This window comes from Chrysemys picta, chromosome 1 (genome assembly GCF_011386835.1).
Source record: "Chrysemys picta bellii isolate R12L10 chromosome 1, ASM1138683v2, whole genome shotgun sequence".
Classification (NCBI taxonomy): Eukaryota; Metazoa; Chordata; order Testudines; family Emydidae; genus Chrysemys; species Chrysemys picta.
Genome location: NC_088791.1, coordinates 87,540,004 through 87,563,981, shown reverse-complemented (window position 1 = coordinate 87,563,981; position 23,978 = coordinate 87,540,004). Strand labels below are relative to the sequence as shown.

General features: G+C 41.4%; 1 protein-coding gene across 5 annotated transcripts in view; it reads right to left on the bottom strand.

Moving 5' to 3' along the window:
- ANO4 (anoctamin 4) overlaps positions 1–23,978 on the bottom strand; it is a 269,643-nt gene that overhangs the window by 110,551 nt on the left and 135,114 nt on the right. For 2 of the 5 annotated variants that reach the window (XM_008178773.4, XM_008178774.4), the window contains exons 6-9: positions 11,290–11,390; positions 10,942–11,043; positions 7,064–7,108; positions 2,819–2,950 (exon numbers count right to left, since the gene is read on the bottom strand). In XM_008178773.4, coding sequence (XP_008176995.2) covers positions 2,819–2,950; positions 7,064–7,108; positions 10,942–11,043; positions 11,290–11,390 — 380 coding nt within the window. Of the gene's footprint in view, positions 1–2,818; positions 2,951–7,063; positions 7,171–10,941; positions 11,044–11,289; positions 11,391–23,978 lie in introns of those variants that run through there. The other 3 variants (XM_065561354.1, XM_065561365.1, XM_024099624.3) reach the window with 3 other exon arrangements.

Below are 23,978 nucleotides of genomic sequence, written 5' to 3'. Positions count from 1 at the left end.
TTAGTCTGTATCCGCAAAAAGAACAGGAGTACTTGTGGCACCTTAGAGACTAACAAATTTATTAGAGCATAAGCTTTCGTGGACTACATCCGAAGAAGTGGGCTGTAGTCCATGAAAGCTTATGCTCTAATAAATTTGTTAGTCTCTAAGGTGCCACAAGTACTCCTGTTCTTTTTTAGGAAGAAGCAGATAGGTTTATCTCTGTTTATTTCTTTATGGCTTGTGGACTCCTCTGTGCTAACCCCAAATGCTTTTGTTTTGCTTGTAACCTTTAAGCTGGACATCAAGAAGGTTATTCTTGATGCTTAATTCTTGTACGTGGGTTTTTTTTAAATCTAGCAATAGCCTGAGTTTCCAAATGTATTTTCTTTTTGTTTTTAATAAAATTTACCTTTTTTAAGAACAGAATTGGATTTTGTGTCCTAAGAGGTTTGTGCACATGTTGCTTAATTAGCTGGTGGCAACAGCTGATTTCCTTTGTTTTCTTTCTCAGCTCTTCCCCGTGTGTGTGTATATGTGTGTGTGTGTGTGTTTGTGTGTGTGTGTGTGAAAGGGCTTAAGGGTACCCCACAGGAAGGAATTCCCAAGTGCGCCTTCCTGGGTTCTTGAAGTGGTTTTTGTACATGGGTGGTGGCAGCATCTACCCATCCAAGGTCAGAGAGAAGCTGTAACCTTGGGAGTTTAATACAAGTCTGGAGCGGCCAATATTAATTTTTAGAATCCTTGCGGGTCCTCACCTTCTATACTCAAAGTGCCAGAGTGGGGAATCAGCCTTGACAGGATCTGACTGTGGTCATTGTTTACAGGGTAGAGGTTTGGTGGAGAAAGTCCTGCTTGTTGATTTCTCTTAGGAGTGGAGTTTTATTCAAGTTTCCCTGGGGGCTTGCTGCTGCTTTTGTTTTTTGTTGTATTGTTATTTTAAAACATGCAAAAGACGTCCAGTGTAGTAGATGGGTCTATTTTATACATCGATATAAATCTTAATTAATGGTATAGTCAGAGTGAGGTGTTTAGCAAAGACATCTAGGTTAGGTGTCACTCTGCCACAGGAACCCCTACAGGCTCTTAGTCTTAGCTTCGTCAGCATTATAGAGTTACCTTTTTGTTAGCATCTCGGTCTGTACTGCCTATTCTTTGTGTTTTTTTCTCCAGTTGCTGGTTATTGTCCTCCATACTGCAAGTACTGAAATTGTCCACGAAGAGCTCTCCTATCCTTCATAATTTGTTTCAGCCACTGTTACTTAAAGCGTGATTCTATTTGAAAAGTGACTGTATAAACATGGCACTATATGGTTGCCACTTATTTCTATATTAAGTCCACTAAGTTTACAAGCATAAAAAGGTTTGTTTGTTTTTTATTGTCAGCCCTGAAAATTCAACGTGGCATCTAAAAATCAACCTGGATTCTTTCCTTCTTATACATCATTCTACAGGCCAACATATGCCCAAAGAGGCATCTGTGCAATACTATGGCTTTTCATGCATTTGCACAGGTATAACTGATTGGCCCTGAAATTGGAATTTAGCAAACAATTCTTTTGATGGTGCATAATGAAAACAAACATACAAAGAAAACTCAGCTCTCTTCCAGAGCTGTGTTTGCTTTGCAGTGATACCAGGAATAAAAAGCAATACAAATGTATTTTGGTCACTGATGTAAGCAGATCTGACTTTGAGTATGTACAGGGCATAGATCTGCTGTGTAAGAAGGTGCCATATTCTATGTGGTCACTTTTCAGAGCACAGCTGCACTTTACCTTTTATTTGCCATTAAATAAACAGAAGAAAGGGGTTGTTGTGTTTCCTATGCAGGCTCAGTTACTATAGTCTCTAACAGATATATTTTTGGTACTCTCTGAATAGGTATAGAAAATAAGGCTCTGTGTGTGTGTGTGTGTGTGTGTGTGTGTGTGTGTGTGTGTGTGTGTGTGTGTGTGTGTGTGTGTGTGTGTGTGTGTGTGTGTGTGTGTGAAAGGGCTTGTGACTAGTGACTTTCAATGGGAGTTAGGTGCTTTTGTAAATCCTACCAGGCACCTACCTGCATCTTTAGGCACCTAAATACCTTTGTAAATCTGGCCCTAGATGTTATTATGGGAATTGTCATGAGTAGTCAGTTACTTACTTAGGGGCCTGATTGAAAGTCCACTGAAATCAAAGGGAATCTTTCTATTGATTTCCATGGACTTTGGATTGGATGTGTAATACTCAGGGTTTGTCTACATGAACACTTAGTTTGCAGCAAACTGGGGTATAAATGTACCCTGCACTAGCTTGCATGCACTAAGTGTTCATGTACACCCTGCTGCCGTGCACTACAAGTTCCCTAGTGCACTCAACAGGGCTTGGACTGTGGGGCTGTTTAATTGCGGTGTAGACATTCCAGCTAGGGCTGCAGCCCGAGCTCTGGGACCCTCTCACCTCACAGGGTCCTAGAGCCCAGATTCCAGCCCGAGCCCAGGAGTCTACACTGCAATTAAACGGCCTTGCAGCCCAAGTCCTGGGCTGGCACAGGCTAGCCGCGGCTGTCTAACTGCAGTGCAGACATACCCTTAGTGAGCAATAGCAGGGACCATGTGCAGGACATTAATGCAGGGTCGATTTATACCCCAGCTTGCCACAAACGAAGTGTTTGTTTCGACAAGCCCTCCAAAATGTAGATGGACTTCTTGCGATTTCAGTAGTCTGTATGGACCCTCATGATATGGCGAGAAACTACACGGATCTATTCCTAAACATACATACTGAGCTTTGGCTTTGTCAGGATTAATCTGGTAGTATACTTTTGACTTGCATTTAAACTAAATCATAAAATACTCACTGATGGATCCTTTGCTGACTGAAAGGGGCAGTATAGCAGTCATTCTCCTCCAGGTCTGGCAGTGTCTCCTTGTCCAGTCTCATAGGCTTTCTAGGTAACCATCCTCGAAACCTGCTGATTTGTCTCTCGATCCTGCAGTACACAAAAGGTAAAATCAAATGAGACAGAGAACAAGCAGTGCCTGCTTATCCGTTACATTAAAATCAGCCAAAGAGAGATTTTACTTACAACTCCCCGCCCCCACACACACAAATAAGGAGAATTCAGAATTAATGGTTACTAAGAAGCCAGATATGACATTTTTGAGCCAAAATGTCCTCAGTTTATGAATAACCAGAATTTGGTAGAGCAGCGTCTTCTTATTTGTGTCAGCAGAACTTATGGTACATGGTGCTGTAAATCGTGACAAAGCTCAAGGGCTTAAGCAATCAAGCTTTGGCCTGTACCTGAGTCATGTGACCAAGGATCACATGACAGCAGCTTGAAGGTGGGACCTCCTATAAGGTGTTCATACAGTGAGGGAGACCTGCAGGGAGTACAGGAAGTTTCTCCTGATACAGAGCAAGGATGGTGGCAGGTTAAGGGAGCTTGCCAGGATTCAGACACAATTCCTAGAAGGAAGGCTGTGAGATACCCTATACCAAGGGCAGAAAGACTGAAACCCCTTGGAGGGCTGCAGAGAACCATATAGGTAAGGGATAAATGATTGCTAGGGCAGCACCTAAAAGGAGGGCTGAGGAGAACCCTGCACCGAGGATGTAAGTGATGCAGCTGCTGAAAGGAGGGCTGTAGAGAATTCCGCTGACTAGGAGAGGAATGGTTTAAATCTAGCAGAGCTACACATACTTTCTGTTTTTTTGGGCTTGTCAAAAAAATTCAAACAAAACACTTTCTCATTGGGTTTTGCGAGTTTTGTCAAAATCAAAATTTTCTGTAGGCAAAGACTGATTTTGGCAAAATGTTCCATTAAGAAAATCAAAATGTTGCATTTTGGGTCGACATTAATCTCAGTGTTTCTCTGAGCTGCCACAGTGCTTCATGGAAGTTGTAGTTCCAGATCCTTCATGCCCTCGTCTCCCCTATAGGGCTATATTTCTCATGATGGACTGCGTTTCTCCATGTGGCTGGGCACCATGGTGTGCCACATGGGACTCCCATGATGTTAATGTTGTCACAAACTCAATAAAAAAGAAGATTCAGAGTTTCCAAATCAAAATTTTTGGAACTTTTTGTTCCAAGAAATATCAACACTTTTACATTTCAATTCTGAATGAAAACAAATGGACAAAAATATTGGAATTTCTTGTGGTACAGAATTCCATTTTTTAAAATCAGCTCTAAAGTTTATTTCATGTTATGGTAATAAAACAGACAATAAGTGGGAGAACATTATTTAAAATGCCTGGGCGCATCTGTGTTTGTCTGAGGGGAAAACTATGGGCAGGGTGACTGTTGTACCATGCTGCAGGGTAGCCTGCACTAGACTGCACCCTGAAACATGTCCTTTATCAAAATTGCCCAAACTTCAAAAAAGCTTTGGGTTTAGCTCAAGAAATGGACAAACATTCAAGTCATTTCTCATTTTAACTGAACCTGTCCCCATTGCCTCATACTGGAGTTGTATATTAGCATTCTACAGAACTGGAAATAAATCTGAACACCTTGACATTTGTGCTTGTTTTTCTCCAGGATTTTTTGTTTGGTTGGTATTTTTGTCTGAAGGAACTATTTATAGGGCTGAAATAATATGAGCTCTAGATTTAGCCAGGTATTTTCGTCATCCAGGAACTTAAACACTATAAAAAGACCAGATCACTCATTATACTGGGCTCAAATGGCACGCTGACTCATTAAGCAAGCAAATGAAAACACAAAATTGAATATGAATACATACACACACACACACACACACACAAGAACCTATGCATGCTCCTTCCATGTGTGCCATTATTTTGGTTAAACCAACCATGTGCCTTTGATTACAATCCAAATCAATTTAGTGCCACTCAGTTTTGAAGATTGGGGTGGCAGGAGAGAGACTCAGTAGTGACTCCATTCAAGCACTGCCCCAGTTGTGGAGCAGGAATGTTTTTATATTCAGTGCAAGTGGTCATGAAACACTAACTCTTTCTGTCTGGCCAAAAACAATATGTTGCTTCAGGTATGCAATATCTGCCCACTTTCTACAGGTGTCAGGGAATGAAGACTTTTATAGCACTTTGTGGCTGAATTTATCCCAGGCTGATATAACTCCACTAATACCTTCATACTTGACATTGCTTTAGAAAAATTTAAATTAATGGACATATCCTATCTCCTAGAACTGAAAAGGACCTAGAAAGGTTATTGAGTACAGCCCCCTGCCTTCACTAGCAGGCCCAAGCACTGATTTTGCCCCAAACCCCTAAGTGGCCCCTTCAAGGATTGAACTCACAACCCTGGGTTTAGCAGGCCAATACTCAAACCATTGAGCTATCCCTCCCTGTTTTTGTTGACCTTCTGAGATTCTAAAGTTACCAAACCCTATAGCACTTATTTGGGAGATGGAGAAGTAACAAGCTTTAGAAGGACTCATTGTATTTATAGCATCTGTCCACCAAGGAAAAGGTTTGTATTCCATGGAGAGATCATATATCATCTACCAATGAAACCATGTGTTTACTATAATGTTGATACCATCATACCATCATCAGGGAATAATGGGATTTAATATCATAATAAAGTAAAAAGATTGAATTTTTAATAAATTCCAAATAAACTTGTCAAGCTACAGTAAATTATCTTTACCTGTAAATATCCACCTTTTATCAAATCTGCAGTGTGAAGCACCTATCACTCTTGAGCAGGAGTTTTCAAAAGTGCCCAGTGTTGGCCTACCTCTGCTCCCATGGAAGTCTGTAACAGGTTGGTTTGCCCATAGTCTGGAGAGCCTGGGGCTAAGCCAGCCCTGATTACAAAACCAGGGTGGAATCCGGTGATCCCTGGGTAAAAGGCAGCAGGAAGCTGCAGGGGACGGGGGGAGGAGTTGAGAGAGTCACTGAGATTGCAAGAAACAGGAGAAAGCTCTCTAAATTGAGAGACCCTGCCCAAGAAGCAGGGGAGAGACTGAGCCTCAGCGAGGAAGGGGCTGTGTCCATCTGAAACAGGGGTGAAGACTGAGTCTGTTTGTGTTTTGTTCTGAAAGAGTTTGTGTTGGACTACTGAGCGAGGGACACTGAACTGGATTTAGGGGCCTGGAGGGAGGGGACGACAGTGTGCACCAGACAGCTCTCTGGGGTCCCTTCTGGGGATTTTTTGAACTACTTTGTGAACTCTGACTTCTTAAAGGGCCCCTGAATAGATGGGCCAGCAACAGAGGCTGGGGGCTGTAGAGTGACCTCTGTCCATGTGGGGGTGCTCAAGAGGCAATAAGCAGCCATACCACTACAACATCAATGGGAGTTTCACTATTGACTTCCAGGAGTGAAGAGTATGACCAGTGCTGAGCACTTTTGAAAATCCCACCATCATGCAGGCACTAAATACCAATATACAGACCGATCCTTGCCAAGCTGGTACATTTCTCCGGTATTTTTTGAGACATTTTTGCTTAGTTGGCCAAGGAAATGCTTGAGTCAAACAAAAAGGGTGAAAATTGTGAAGACTGAAAACCTCTGATTATTTTACAAGTTAGATACAAAACATGCATCAAACATGTCTTTAAGGCATTCAGCAACTGGGCAGAAGCGCTTCAAGGCAGAGATCTTGGGAAAGATTCATCTCTCATGTTACTGAATTGATTTCAATGGAGTTACACCAGAGATTAATTTGGTTCATTGTCTATTACTGTAAAGCACTATGCAACTGACAGCACAATAAATAAATAACACTGACATCAGCACCAGAGAGGAAGGGCTGAAAGTGAATAATAAATAACAGATTCTAATGATATTGTTAGCCTCCCAAAATTCCTTACTAAGCTACTTGGGAGGAGAAATAGCTGCAATTGTTGTACTGAAAAAGCTTCTTCCATTTTAAAAGATTCTACCAGTTTGAGATTCCCTATACTTAAAATGGGAAAAACTGGTAAAACTGATAATCTCTCTCTCAAATGGTAGAAACCTTGAAAGTGCAATCACTGTATTTGCAGGAATGGTAGGCTTGAATGTACATTAATAACTCTCCTTACAACTTGAACCTTCCCAAGAGTTTGACTATGAAGTCTGATCTGCCAAAAAAATACACCAGCTTGAGTGATTTACCAACCTGTTCATGAACTTGTGCCGGCGGTGCAGGTAATAGATTTTTCTCCTGGAAGAACAGCAAAAATGAAGCCAGTCGAGAAGAAAACCCATCGTCAGTTACAGTATGAACTAGCAAGGAAGGAAATTGAAGATAGAAGCCTGTAAGAGGTGGAGGAAGAGACTAAAAAGAGAGATTAACAGAACTCACAGGAGCCCAAGACAAATTCTGACACTGTTTGAATTGCAGGAACGTAATTGTTTTTGTCATTACTTTTTTCTTTCTGCTGTTTATAATGCCTGGAGGAAAGGGATTCAGAGGCATTTTGGTTTCAAAGGATTCAGCAAATGGATGTCTGTTCTTTACAAGGCAAATACAAATAAATAAATAAAAAATATTTAAAAAGGGCCAATAATTTAATCATTAAATATAGCATTGGATACATTACATGTTGTTTAAATAGGGGAATGTTTAAAAATCCAGGAAAGAGGAAACCAAAGCCTGACACTAAACTATACCATCATACATGCAGTATTTATCAGGACAAATGCTGGGTCTTTGGGAAATAACCTCCTCCCCAAACAGATGAACATATAGACTTTGTATGGGCAGGGGTGGAGGAGGGATGCATGCACAGGGGTCAGTGAGGAGTCAGGAGTGCACAAGTATAAGCATTCTGACCATACCCCCTCACTCCTATGACCCAACCCCAGGTTGCCCCTTCCTGGCTCTTGTCACAGAGGGCCTGCAGAGCAACATCCCTATCAGCTCTGGTTGGAGCCAGAATGGGGTGTCCTGGTTCCGCCCCATTCTCTGAGTCCTGCTGCTGGTCGTTGTTCTCTTGGTATGCTCCTGTGCACAGTGCCTGCCAGAATTTGGCCCATTGCCTTCAGCATCTTAACACATTTCAAAAATTTGAGGGCAGTTCAGGTGCGGGTGTCTTAATCTTCCTTACAGCAAGATTTGGATGGCTTATTGAACTCCAGTCTCTTGCTCCTTAGTTTGACTTTGTCATCCACTGGAAGTCACTGTTAACCCAAGGCAGTTTCTATGTATTCTGAAATGTTCCATTATTTAATGCTGAACTATACCAATTCTGGAAAATGAAGGGTTTACACCACACAGCTCATTCTGCATATCTGGACATATTTTAAAATAGCATAGCAATATCCATTAGTGCCTTAGAAGCAATTATGTTTGGCAAATTTTGAAAATAAAAGCTGTATTGCTGCTTTAAACGATAGAGGTATGAAAATTAGTTAACAATTTCAATTACTTTCAGCATTTAGAATTTAAATAATGTAAGATATTTTGCAGATCATTAAAGCCCAGATTGTGGAGTAGATTTTCAAAAGCACTCCGTGTTGACCTAACACTACCCCTAGTCAGGCCCGCTGACAGTAATTCCAGGCCCCATGGGAAGAACAGTCAATGGGCCCTCATGCACACAGAAGCCGTGCCCAGCTAGCTGCGGGTTTCGCTGCTGGTGCCCAGTGAGCTGCTGGCTGAGCTGCTGGGCGTGTTCTTCCGGGCTTCCCCTTGCCCACCCAGTAGAGTTGGCAACTATCCAATCGTGCAGACCCAAAGACCCTTGCCCCGTCCCCTGCCTGGCCCCTTCCCTGAGACCATACCCATTCCCGCTCCTTCTCTGAGGCCCCGCCCCCTGCTCACTCCATCCCCCTCCCTCAGTCGCTTGTTCTCCCCCACCCTCACTCACTTTCACCAGGCTGGGGCAGGGGGTTGGAGTGAGGGAGGGGGTGTGGGGTGCAGGCTCTGGGAGGGAGTTTGGGTGTAGGAGGGGTGTGGGGTGCGGGCTCTGGGAGGGAGTTTGGGTGCGGGAGGAGGTGCGGGCTTTGGGAGGGAGTTTGGGTGCGGGAAGGGGTGTGGGCTCTGGGAGAGAGTTTGGGTGTGGGAAGGGGTGCGGACACTGGGAGGGAGTTTGGGTGCAGGCTCTAGGCTGGGGCAGGGGGTTGGGGTGCAGGAGGAGGTCAGGGGGTCGGTGCTTACTTCGGGTGGCTCCCAAAAGCGACCGGCACACCCCTGTGGCAGCGACTCCTAGGCGGGGGGCCCAGAGGGTCTTCACGCGCTGCTGCCCACAGGCACTGCTCCCGCAGGTCCCATTGGCTGCAGTTCCCGGGCAATGGGATCTGCAGAGTTGGCACTTGGGGCAGGGGCAGCACACGGACACCCTCTCTCCAGGGGCTGCAGGGACGTGCCGGCTGCTTCTGGGAGCGGTGTGCAGCCAGCGTGGGCAGGAAGCCTGCCTTAGCCCCGCTGCACTGCCGGCGGCAGCTGGGGGCCCCCGGGCCCTTTTAAATCGCCCTGGACCCTGAGCAATTGCCCCCTTTGCACACACCCCACCCCCGTCGGCGGGCCTGCCCCTAGTGACGTCAATGTTAATTCTCCCACTGAATTCAGTGGGAGCACAGTCAGGCCAATGCTGAGTGCTTTTGAAAATGCTGCCTAGTCTGGCCCAAATGTTCAGAAGTGTCTACTAATGTTGGGTCCCCTGCTTGAGATACAAAAGGCCTGGTGTACAGAAGTGCTGAGACTTAAGTTATCAGGAACTGCAAGTGCTCAAGAGCTCTGAAAATCAGAGCATAGGTGTCTCAGATTAGGCACTGAAAACAAAAACCAAGGCAGATATATGTTGACCTTTGTTTTTACAATCTAAACAGTTAAGTTACTGTTAAAATATTGGGCATAAAACTTTTAAGCAAAAACTTTGTCTAGTACACATTTTTGCAGTAACATTGCAGTGATTTCATATTATAGATTACTGACATAATACTTTGCAATGGCTGTGCAAAGAATGAAGCCATGAACAGGTAGCACATCAAAGAATCACTGACTGTCATTTTTAGTTTTTAAATATAAGCTAAACGCATGTTGAAACTGCTGTCTATTGAAAATGGTGACTTCTGGTAAGCAAGCCAGACCAGGAAGGCCCAGGTTTTCCACCCAAAATTCTACTTTTTGCTGGATCATGCTCCCACCTGACAAACAAGTGCTATTAAAGTTTATTGGGCCAAATTCATCCCACTGTTATGCCAATGAAATCAGTGGAGTTACATTGGGTGAACTTGGCCCATTGTCTTAATATTTGTAGCACACTTTAAATACCCTTGCAGTCACTCATGATACAATTTACATTGTTTTTCCTTTTTAATGTTAAAAACACACAGAAGGGAAAGTTAAACAAGGCTAAAGAATTCTGAGGTTTGTCTTAAAATGAAAATCCTACTAAATGCAGATTGAGTCTGAAAACCTGTCCTTAATTCATCTTTCATTTTCCTAATAACTAAGAATATGACAACACAGTAAAAGGCACATTTTCATCTCAAAATGGGGAGGAGACATCCACAGAAGTTCTCTGAGGGTTCAATCACCATTTGTGACTCTGGCTTTTCTTCTCCTCTTGCTCATATCAGAGTAAATCAGGAGTAATCCCATTAAATCAGTGGAGCTATACTGATGTAATCTCAGTGAAGTGAAAGGAGAACCAGAACCTCTGAAGCTTTGGGTTTGGTCCATTTAAGCCAAACACTTTACACTATTTTAACAAAGTTTTTATAACAAGTAGAATAAAACTGATTTTTTTAATACCAGGATTGAAACCCATCATACAAATCATATTTGACAAGAGGGAAAAGTGGGGTCTGAATGACCATTTGGAATTCATTTGCCCATCAGTAGCACAGAATACCATTTCTACTCCTTCAAAGAGAAACTCTATGTTTCAAAAGAAAATCTTCTGTCTGAATTCCAGTCTTCTATTAGATAGAATGCTTATTTATGTTCTGTATTTCCCCAACTACACACTATACAGACAGACAATTTACAAGTGCCGAACATGCCAGATACGTCCAACAGACATGCACCTTCTGTGCTGCCGTACGTACCTGGATCGTCTCGACTGCCCATTGATTTCAAGGACATGTCCATTTAAAAAACAGCAGCGCACGAGTATGCAGGGGGCTCCGGCAGTGAAGGGGTTAAAGGGCCTAAGGACAGAATACCCCATGAAAATAGCTGCGCTGCTACAGGTCACCTTAATTTAAAACTGCTATTGTACTAAAATTGCAGGCAAATTAACAAGAAATATCAATGAATATGGTATCTATGTCACTCCATTTATATTTTCTAAATATGTGAGGTATTTCATAGAATAGCTTTTCTGGGTGCATTTCCATTTTAGTTTTACACTCTCTTTACAGTAAAGCTTGAGCACAAAATGTAACTACACCTACCTGAAAGGCATTCTTACATTCATTACTTCTGCATATCTGCCCAGGACCTCCCATGGGGCATGCAACTTCACAAAGATGATATCACTGTTCGTTAAAGATGACTGTAACAGAAAAACAGAACAGCCACCAAGCCAAGTGAGGGCCATAGAACAAAGAAACTTTAACACTGGTCAGTTTTCACCCACCCACAGATATGTTTCAGAATTGCAAGGATTTCTTCTTTCCACAAATGCACACATGCACATAAAAAACTTCATCCTTGACATTGCTCTGATGATTTCCTTCCAATGGGCTGTCTTCCTCCAGAAAAGTGTATCCATGACAGTGGATGGGCAGGAAGCAATGCAAGAAATACTCATCTGAGCCTCAGGTTTGAGTGCTTTGCTTCACATGCACTCCTAGCTCCTGCTAGCCTGAGAGAAACAGACTGAGATTGAGGCTTGGATCTGATCCTGCCACTATAGCATACAAGAGGCCTGATTACTTCTCCCCTCTACAAGGACCTCCCAACCTGGGGTCTCTTTTCCAGGTATGTTATACTGCAGCAGATATTACCACATGTGCATGCGTATATGTTTTCATGAAAGAAAAAGAATACACGATGACGTGGTTTTATCAGCATGACCTTGGGCTATCTGCATTCTCCCACCTGGGGAAATTCCACAGACTGTAGAGGGTGAGGAGACCTCCCTCCCACCCCCAATCCTTGCAATCCCCATGGTGGGGTGAAAAGGATACAGGATGTCAGAGTCAAAATGACTATCACCCTAACAGAAGAATGTATAGTGGTGCACAGAGAGGGATGAGGGGAGGAATTCAGCTCTGCTGGTGGCCAGGAGAGAAAGTGAGGCTCTGTATGGAGAGGACATGGGAAACGTAAGGGGACTGTGTGGTTGCTAGGGGACAAGACAGGGTATAAAGAGGTAATGAAGAAGAATGCTGATAGCTGTCCATGTAGGCACAATGTTAGTTGTTCACATACTTTTTAAAAACTTGTGAAATTCCCACAGAATTACTTATAATGTAATTTGTGACAGCCACAGCAGCTCTCTATTAACCATCAAAACCCACCAACACATAACCAGGAAACATGACTGGAGTTAAAGGGGGCCTGTTCACTGCTGAGGATGAGGATAATGATATGGGTGGATGGATATTCCACAATTATCTGAATTTGATCTCTCAGATGTTAAACATTTCCTCTCACACAGGAGCCTCATAAATCTGTAAGTAGTCAAGAGAAATAAAATGTTTCCTTTATCGGATGTGGTTTGTTTCACTGATACCTTGCAATGTGATTCCTGTAGATTTATCTGTAGAAAATCTAAACAAAACACATTTGGAGGGTTTCAGGGGTCTTCTGAGGAAGAGGATGAGTGGGAAATTATTCATAGAAAAGTTATATTCTCACAGTAGTTATGAATAGTTAAAATTCATGAGGAAAAACATTAGAAATTCTAAAAGAAAAAAAGACTGGACTGGGAAATAAAAAACGAAATGCAGCTTTCTTCTAAACTGAAGAGAGAAAATAGGTCCCAATAAAATACCTGACAGAAAATATCCAGTGAATCATCTTAGCTACAAAAATATCTTGGATAGCTTCTGTTAATCTTCTCTTCATTCGATTAGTAATTAAATACTGCATCTCTCTACTTCTAAGTGTTTTTTCAGTGCTTCATCTATGGCTTTCTCCTCCAGTATATTATTGTGAGTAGGTGGTATATATACTTAGTACCATGTTTATGCAGTTGCAGAGAAGCAACAGATAATGGTGAGTTTCTGTCAATTTAGATCTCCGATCTTTATGAAAAATCCAAAGCATTTATTGATGATAATATTCAGTATCAACCTACAGGTCACATCTTTCTGATTACTAATACTATGGAGGCCTGTACCACAAATACATTTTTCCTTCCCAAGCCTTTTCTGCAATCAAATCTTTCCTTTTCACTGGTCGGGCCAAGTTTACTGGGAACAGTTTCCAAACCTGGGGACCTTAATAGGATATCGAAATCTTGCATCCCGATGCTCAAATTGACATTTTGACATGTAGAATGGGGATTTATATGCCTAAATTCTGAAATGTGCACCCAAATGCAAGATTAATGTGGCATTCACTGCGGCCCACATTTGAAAATTGAGTTGAGTCTCCTGTTGCCCAATTCAGTACAGAGTGCTAAGAAAGAGTACAGCAGAGCAGCCAGAGGCAAACCTCAGTCTCCCCGCTATCCCTCCCCTCCAGATATACAGCTACCTAGAAAGCTATATAAAGAGGGAATTTCTAGATCGCCCTTGGGGGGAAGCAATAGCTCACCTCAGCCTTCCCAAGTTTTTGGCCATATGGTCCTTGGAAAGAGATGTTTAACAACACCTACACTTGCATTTTTCATGAATAAACATATTGGGCTCGATTCACTTTTACGGTTGCAAAGCGGTGGCAATTGCACCACTCTGCCTCAGCAAGGCCTTCTGCACTTCTGGGGGATGCAGCCTCCAGGGAGGCGAGTTGAGTGTTTTCACTGCCTCCTCCCTTAGGTTTCTGCTGCCTAGAGAGGGCAACTTTTCTTCCCACTGGGACATTACAGGAGTTCCAGACAGGAGCAGGTATGGCTTGAATCAATGGACTTCCTGGCTGTACTGGTCACACAGCCCCAGTCAGTCAGTCCCACCCAATTTTCAGGCTGTGCTAACTCTTCATGAGCTCCCTTGTACAGGGGAAGTTGGCAGCTGCTTTTCACAGTGGATTTTCTACCTCTGGGAGCTGTGTGCCTCAACCATGCCAGTGAAAGCCATGGTAAAGCAGGGTGAGTTTAGCCCTTTTCCTTTATTACTTAATATAAAATAAATGATCTTATTAGCATAAAAAACATGAAGTACTCAAATCACTCCAATCCAAAAATCAAGTCTCTTGCATGCTACTGCTTGAAAGAGCGCATTACAACTAGAAAAAAATATTATTTAAAAAAAAGAAAACAGAAAGAAAGAACTTCCCCACTCTTCCCACTGACAACTAGGGCTTTGCTCATTAAAAAGTAAGCAGCAGGTAAAGTTAATTTTTCACATTATTGACACAAAAAATAATGCAACAGTACTCCTCTCTGACACATCGAAACCATGTTTATCAACAGGAACAGTCAGCTGGAAAGCGAGGGGAAGATGATAAACAAATACAAACCTGGGCAATGAAACTCATGGGAAAAGGAAAGAGATAGGGACCCTATATCACTTGTTTGGATCAGAGCCGGGGCACTAGTGACTAAAACTTGTCACCAGATGATAACTGTCTGGTGGCCAGTGGCACTCCCAATCCAATCCTTAGCGGAGAGTAAAAATATATTTCTCTTAGTACCATTGTTAGCAGTCTTCAGAAGGGCCCAAACTGAATGGCCAGGGAGACTTAATTAGTACAGCTGGTCAGGAGAAGAAAAATGGACTTTTCATTTAAAAATAACAAAATAACAACAACAAAATCCCACACAAGCAAAAAACAACACGTTTTTGGGTTGAAAACTCAAAATTTTGGGGCAAATTGTTTTTTCATAAACCTCAAAAATTTTAGTGGCAAGCAGACACTTTCACTAAAATTTTTGTCTAGTTGAAAACCCAATTTTCTATAGAAAAACAGCTCTGACAAGTCCTTTTAATTATCTCTTCCATTTAAATCTAAATGCTTCCAGTTCCAGCCTCCAAAACAGGCCAGCACGGACACTTTCATTGCTTCTGTGTAGCACAAATAATGGGCTTCAGTCTCCAGTGCCATCAACCTACTAACTCGTCACAAGCATTACATTTGTTGTCTTTTTCTTTTTTTTTTTAAATGGAAAATGGAACTGGCTTAGAACGATCAGTTTTATCCTTGAATGGAAATTTTAGAAAAATGTTTGAAAATTGTATCAAGAAGTTTCCACAACCTGCATGATACCCTCAATTATTTACTAACAATCTTTTCTACACTAGGAGCATTTTGCTGACACAGTTATATGGGAAGAGTTGAACAGGCTATACCCTCTAATATAAACACAGCTATATGGGATAAAAGTGCTTACACCATTATAGCTCATCCTGTTTCCCCCAAACTGCATAAGATATACTGGTAGAAGCAAAGTTATACGGGTTATAACTGCAACCACACTAGAACTTTTAACAGCATTGGTTAAAATAAATAAATAAATAAATAAATAAATAAATAAGGCACCCCCCAACTGACTATGCTGTTAAACTTTATGTGTAGACCAGGTCTAAATAAACTGATATGAATGGTGCTGAGTTATCACAGTGATAGGCACCCTAGGCCTAGATAATGACAGAAAGACAGAATTGCGCCTGCTGGGACCATTATGCAATAAGTAGAAGAGAAAGGCTACTGCATTTTCTCCTCTCTCTCAAAGTTGGTCTGTTTGCATTAATGATCGTGCATCTGTACAATCAGACTCAATGTAGTTTCTTAGAATTAAGTAGTACAGGAAGTACAAAATCCATGGCTTCCAAGTGTTACGTTGTTACATCAACAGTGCAGAATAATTAGTAAGTATTGTAGAGTGAGCTACCGAAAAAAACAAAGAAACCAAGCACTCATATTGTATTGATTACTGTTCTGCAAACCTGCAGTAAAATCCAAAGAGGCAATGTCCTAAAATTGGAGGAAGGAAAAACTAGTGCCAAAATCTCTAAAATATGCATACATAACAATCTAGGTAATTACTGTCCTGTCAATATGCCTTAGTTCCAGGCAAAATATTATATTAATATAATAGGCAGATGGATTAAAGAAATTTAAGAAATAATGGATAATGTCCTCTTTAAGGCCTAGATAATGATAAATATTTTCAATAATATTACAGGTTTGGAGAGTCAGGGGAATAGAGTGCACACAGTTTTAGTAAAGCCTTTGACTTGTAGGAAAACTGTAGAGAAAATGAAGTAGTCTTATTATCTGGTTAAGGATACAAATAAGATGATTTTTAAAAATTGGCCAACAAAAGAAACAGGCAGTTATTAATAGCGTAACTCTGAAATGAAGAAACTCAGCCACAACACTACTTTGTAAACTAATTTAGTGAGAGTGTGAAATCCTGTTATGAAACTGGGACATAAAGTTAAACTTTATACAACTTTTCCACCAGTTCAACTCCAGTGATGTTAGCCACACCGGAAACCATTGCATAGACAGGCTGCTGGCTTTTGCCAGTATATAAGCAATGTGTCATCTAATCCTGCTCAGTGCAGGTCTAATTGACACAGTACTTAAATACCATTAACAAACTCCCAACATTGCTAACACCAGTGGAACTGACTATGTTGTTAGCAACAGGGACAGATGTTTGAAAACTTGCCCTAGTGTAGACAAAGCTTGAGGGGGGCTGATTTGAGCAAAAAGTTAGGCCAGGCCATTTGCCCGAAGTGTGACTAAGATCTCCATACCTGAGTCTACTGTAGAGCAATGCAATTTGTAGTATGAAACAAAGGGCTGCAAGTTCCTTAGACTAAAGGAACAACAAGAGAGCCTTTTAAATCTGATTACTGTGACTTCAGATGCACTTGCCATGAAAAAAGTAGATACTACTGTGAGATAATTCAGAATTATTATCAGTGAAGCTGAAACAATACCCCCTGACTGGGATAATGCTTCCTAGAGAATGGAGGCAGATGAGGCATAAACAGTTCTATGGGAGAGTTTTGCATGGCTATGGTCTAACTTTCAGAGTTTTCAAGAGGCACCATAACAGCCAGCATTGAATGAATATGGATTTGAGGGATCTGGGACAGAAACCTGCAACAATTAAAATATCTGTTTTTTCTTGATTTCAATGGATTTACATTAGTGTAACAGAGTTAGGGTTTCTTCTGAACTGAAAGGCACTATAGGAATTTGAAATATTAACTATGTGAGGGTTTACAAAGGCATATACCTAAAATTTGAATGGACATGAACAAGAAGATGGCTTTTTATACACCTGCAAACACATTTATTTGATTGGGATGCTTCCCGGGCTAACCAGGGTGGTGCCTCACCACCACCTGCCTGTAGCATGAAGAAGTCTTGTCTGTGTCTGCTGTGGGTCAGCTCCTTGACTCCACCAGCCTTTGGCAACCCAAGCACCGCCTTTTAGGTGTCTGCAGGCCTTGAACTCTCTGTATAGATTAGCGATGGGCTCCCAGCATTCCCTGTACTGTCCAGCCCCTTAACCACTGAACGTTCACAGAATTACCAGGCCTGCTGTTCACAAAGGGACAGTACACCACAGCGTACTAGTTATACCTTAAAACACAATTCTGTGTAACACTCAGCACTTAGATATATGTATAGAGAAAACAAGAATAAGTTTATCAAAGAACAGAGATTCAAGTGACAGTGAGTAAGAATATTGGAAACAACTCGTTACATATAAAACAAAATCATAACACATTCTAAAGAGTACATTTAACTAACAAGGCATTCCCCTATCTCCTACAAGATAGCTTACCCAAAGTTCTTTCGCCAGTGTTTTCAACCACTCTCTTCTCATAGGACCAATCCCATTGACAGTTTGTCATCGGAGACTGAAGGAATCTCTAGGGGTTCATCTGTGCCTCAGATATATAGTTTCAAAAGTCCATTGTATTACCCTGCACAGAATAACTCCTGCTGTTTACCTCTTCCTGTTAATTTCCTATCTCTAAAGTGTCCACAATCCTTCATTAGCATTTGGCTCACCTTTGTTGGTGACCAGTCCCTAGACACAAACCCTAAGAACACATTTTTCAGTGTATATACATTACTCCCCATACAATATTTGTACCTGCATTTCACAATGATATTGATGACCAGTTTGACACTGGCTTTTATTAGAGACTTCACATGACAGTCTGGTGGAACTAGAATGTAAATACAGTACCAGACCCAGGGGATTCCTGTAACCCTTTCACACACCTTATGCCCTCTGCCAGTTGGCATCAAGAGGTCCCTGGGTCACACTGATATCAAACTAAACCTTTTCAGATGAGGAAACAATGATATATTAAAACACTAACTTTTCATTTCGTACAGTGGGAGCTGTAAGCATCCAAATCTTATGTTTGACACTGCTAAGGGCTAACTCTCAAGTGCCCTATATTACTTTTAGCACCACAGACAGGGAACATTAATTTCTACAGATGTAGCAGATTTTACCAGGGGACTTTCTCTGTGATATGTACCAAATGTAGAGAATGAAAACAACTCTTCACCACTTCAGACTTATTTCACATTAGTCAGTTTTTGAAATAGGAAATACTTACAGCTAATGAATCACTTATTAGAGGCATTGTAGATGTCATTGAAGAAACATTGCTTTGACATTGAAAAAGGTAATTTATTTTCTCTCCAACAATTATTCTTACAAATTTAACAAAAACAAATACACACAAAGATTTCAGACAGAATTATTATAGCTTTACCTTCTGACAGAAAGGGATCTAGTGTACTACCTTAAACATATAACAATAGACAGCTGAAGTTAGTCACTTAGACCTGGACTGTCCAAGCTGCTTCGCATAGGGAGAACCCCATTAAAGTCAACAGGGCTGTGCATGAGTGAAAGCCAGAGTCTACGCAACACAAATCAGCTTGGAGGATTGGGGCCTTAGACTCTCTCTGCCCCTCTTTGTTGCATGATGCAGAGAAGAGTAAAACTACCAGAGAAAACACAAGTGGAGGAGCTATCTCTAGATGGGAGGAAAGATGGCTGTGGAGAATGCCTCCCAGCTAGATAGCCAACAACTGTGTCTGTACAAAAACTCTGTGAGGATGGGTTGATCCACGTGTCTGTTCCTGTCCCACTTTTCTTTTGACTCAGGACTTTGTTTATCTGACTTTTAGCAGCTGTGCTGCCCCTGGGATTGCTGGACCTGGTGATATTTTGAGGAGCTGTCTTTTGACAGGTTTCAGAGTAGCAACCGTGTTAGTCTGTATCCGCAAAAAGAACAGGAGTACTTGTGGCACCTCAGAGACTAACAGATTTATTAGAGCATAAGCTTTCGTGGACTACAGCCCACTTCTTCGGATGTCTTTTGACAGTTAATTTTATATTGTTTAAACTTGCTATGTTCCAAAATCTACCAAAGACCCTTTCAGTCTTCTTCAGTTGGTAGTTAGCCATCTTCCCTCTCCACTTCTCCATTATTGCTGGGATTCACAAAGGTTTTTAGGCACCTAGATCCCATTGATTTCAAGGGGAGTTAGGCACCTAAGTACCTCCGTGAATTCCACCATATGTCAACAGCAGGACATGCTCATTTAAAAAGACTACCATAGTAGATTTACAAGCAGCTGTGACATACAGACTACTAATGGTGCACAAACATTTTGATGCACTGCAGGAATCTGTAAACTTGATTGATACAAATCAGGAGAGGAACGTTCAAAAATCTGCAGAAGTAAATGGCAGAGTTTTTGTGAGCACTCAGGATATCAGTGAAATGATTCTAAAGCAAAATGAAATGGTAAGAATAGGCTTGACTCATTTGGGTGATATTTGACTACAACTGTCTGAAGAAAAATTCAGTTTAATTCTATTGAGAAGGTCCCTGCTTAAAAAAATTCCTCCCTCTGACAGCATACACCCTTGCATTCACACCCTACATGCTATAGTAATAATCTTTGTTCAAAGTATCCCTTGTGAGGTATCATTTGAAAACTCATAACTTGCTGATCAGTAATATCCTGATAAAATATGTGTGGCTACACCATATGTGAAGTTATAAGAGTCCCCTGTATAATGTTATTAACACATGTTCTAAACCTGTCCTAAACAAAGGAATATGTGCTTGCCTTAATTTGCATTTAAGCAGTAAACAGAGTCATCAAGCAGGAAGGGAAAACAAAGGAAGCTCAAACAGGTGAAAAAAAACGCCAGCAGGGAACATCCTTCCACATAGACTCTTTGTCTCCTGAATCTCAGATGGAAATATTTGTCAAAGAGGGACTAAAAATTATAAAAGGAGGGGCAAACACCCCAAGATATCACACACATCCCTCTCTCTCTCCCTGCCCATCACATTCTCTTAACCTGAGAAGACACAGGAAACAGCCGTTGACTCTGGGGGAGGGGTCCTAACCTGAAGTGGTTGGTCAGTAATCTTGCTGGAAGCATATGGTGAGAAATTTTGCTTGAATCTAATATAGTTTGTTAAGTTAGCCACTAGAAAGTATTTTATCTTTATTTTTCTTGTAACCATTTCTGACTTTTATGCCTCATTGTTTGTACTCACTTAAAATCTCTCTCTTTGTAGCTAATCAGATTGCTTTATCTAATCCAGTGTATTTAAACTGAAGTGTCTGAGTAACCCCATTTGAGATAACAGGAACAGAATCAGGCGTCTATTGAGGGCAGGCCACAGAAAGAGGGGTTTAAAAGCAGTGGGAAGGGAGGATCCCATTTTGCCCCTGTGAAGAGAGAAGGGCGTTGGGAGCCTAAACATTCTCTTACCCAAAAACATTCCTCTAACCCTCATCCCAAATCTCCTGTAAAAGTAGAAGAGCCCAAAAGGTGCTATCAGTGTAATTCAACTGATCACCTGAGGAATAAATGCTCTGTGCTAGGAGGAAGCAGGCAAACAATAGCTCACGTTAGTTCTGCTGTCCTCAACACAGAAACCCTCCAAGCAACTGAAACCTATCATATTGGTTCTGTGAGGTTAGCCTCTGCAGAACCAGATATGGAGCATGCCAAGGCTGAATCCCCACGCTGTCACTCCAAGTGCAGAAGGTTGGGGCCCACAAGGATTCTAAAAATTAATACTTGCCACTCCAGGCTTGTATTAAACTCCCAAGGTTACAGTTTTTCTCTGAACTTGGCTTGGTAAACGCTGCCAACACCCCAAATGCAAAAAACCCCCAACAACCCTTGGACCCAGGAAGGAGCACTTGGCAATTCCTTGCTGTGGGGTACCCTCAAGCCCTTTCACCTCTCTCCGGGGAAGAACTGAGAAAGAAAACAAAGGAAATTAGCTATTGCCACCAGCTAATCAAACAGCATATGCGCAAACCTCTTAGGACACCAAAAATCCAATCCTGTTCTTAAAAAAGGTAAATTTTATTTAAAACAAAAAGGAAGAAAATACATCTGGAACTTAGGCTTTTGCTAGATTTAAAAGAGCAATTCCAAAAATTAAGCACCCGAAATAACTTTCTCGGGGGTTAGCTTAAAGGTTACAAGCAAACAAAAGCATCTGGGGTTAGCACAGAGGAGTCCACAAGCCTTAAAAAATAAACAGCAATAAACATAATTGCGTCTTCCTAAACATGCCCTGTCCAATGATTTTTTTCTGGGTATGGAAGATGAATTTTTATATCTGGTTTAAGCCTTACACAGCATTCCTGCTTATAGCACTGCTGCGCTGTGTCTCCTTCTCCGGAGAACAACAGATAAAAGGAAAGTTTCTTTCCCAATTTTAAAAAGTTCTACCTTCTCATTGGCTCTTTTGGTCAGGTGCCCACTTCCTTTTCTTTACCTGGTGGACTTTTAACCCTTTACAAGTAACGCAAGCAGAGAACAGCTACCAAGAGGGATTTTACAGATAACTGGATGGCTGGGTGTCCATCAAAGGGAGCTACCCCCCACTTTATTTATCACAATCCCCTTAAAGGAATAATAGACTTAATATAGTTGGACTGCCCAGAAGAGGGCTGTGTAGTACAAAACATACATTTCTGGGGGAAAGTCTGGAACTGGGGATATGTTGGGATCACCCTGCAGTATAACCAAGGTTGGTGGAGAGCCAAGGGTGTGATTGGCAGGCTTCAGTTATACAAACATCTGGGAATGACCTGAATGCTGGTGGTTCTTTGTGAACAGTCCAGATTGGAGGCTACAGGAGCAAGGCATTGCAGGGCATTCCAGGTTGAAGGGCAGGGGTGACAGAGCCCCCCACTCACCTGGATGGAACCCTGATATGTCACTCCCCTCCAAATCCTAAAACTGCTAGATTGTGTAAAGCTTTCTATGATAAACATAGGCTACGTCCTCACTACAGGGGGAGAGGGGTCGATTTAAGATACGCAAATTCAGCTATGCGAATAGCGTAGCTGAATTCGACGTATCGGAGCCGACTTACCCCGCTGTGAGGATGGCGGCAAATCGATCTCTGTGGCTCCCCGGTCGACGGCGCTTACTCCTACCTCTGCTGGTGGAGTAGAAGCATCGATTTGGGGATCGATTGTTGCGTCCCGACGAGACGCGATAATTCGATCCCCGAGAGATCGATTTCTACCCATCGATTCAGGCGGGTAGTGTAGACCTGCCCTAAGTATAGGATGCAACAAGGGACCAAGGAAAATCAAACTTAATAGACAATGTAGTGGATTAATCTTTGTTATACTTTCAGGCTGACCAAGAGGAGGAAAAGTTATAGTTCAGTGGGCAAAAACAAACAAACAAACAAACAAACAAACAAACAAACAAACAAACAAACAACAAACCAAAAAACCCCACACACAACACAACTTGATGAGCTAGGCATTTCTTCAACCCTCTTTATCCAGCCAGAGTAGGAGTGGATTATCCTGGGTTTATGTACCTACTTAGATTACCTGAAGATGGAAAAATGTTTTAGTAGAACTGGAAGAGTCTGCAAAAGACAATACTGATGATTCTATAGAAGTTCTTGAGATTTCTTAAATGGACTGATTATAACTGGAGAGAAAGCAGAAAGCTGAAATACTTAATCATATCCCTGAGAACAAAAGGAAAAAATTGACCTTATGGAGAGCCACACAATTCTCATTGCCTTGAAAGATGTGCTTTACATTAAGCAAGGTCAATATATGATAAGGATAACTCACGATTTTCCTTAGAGCTTGTCTAATTCCTTGCCATAAGGCAACATCAGCCCTTAGCATGTTATGCTGAAAAGGCTAAAAATAATCTAACCACTATCTCCACCACTAGCCAATTATTGCCTTTTACAATGTACCTACCGATAAAGTATGTCTGATACAAAACATTTTACATATGACAAAAAAGTTAGGAGATACAAAACTATTTTAATGGTCAAGATAAATAAGTTATAGATTTTGTCTACTATCCCAATTCTGAGCTTGCATGTACAGATTTATGAACCCTGGGGTTTGCAGAGTGAAACTATCGGGAAAGAAGTTAGCCCTAATTGTATCTTTTTTGGTCAGAGGTCCAACACCACTATAGCATTAGGCAATGTCAGTTCTGATCTGATTACATATGTTATAAAGAGGTGAATTTAATCCTGGGCTTATCTATCTATCTATCTATCTATCTATCTATCTAGATACAATTATTTATAATATGAAGAATGTATATTTCACCATATCTTTTTAATATCAAATCACACCCAACATATTCAAGAAATGTAATGCATAGACACCATATTTTACATCATTCAATACTGCAGTGTCACAAGGTTGACTTCAATTGAAAGAGAATATGTACCATTGTGGATTATATCTTTTCAAATATCAGGATAGAAATGTGTGCCAGTTAGGGAAGAAATGGGTTGAAAAATATTGCACAGTAACATACAAATGTATATTCATTCTACTAGGTTTTGAAAAGAAATGAATATTGAATAACTGGACCATTGAAATCTTAACCACAGATAGTATGTGGGATTTCTTAATACAATATTTACTAGTGGGACCATATTGTCTTACTGACAAGAGTTATCACATTGCCTTAGAGAGAAAAGAGAAGGTGGAA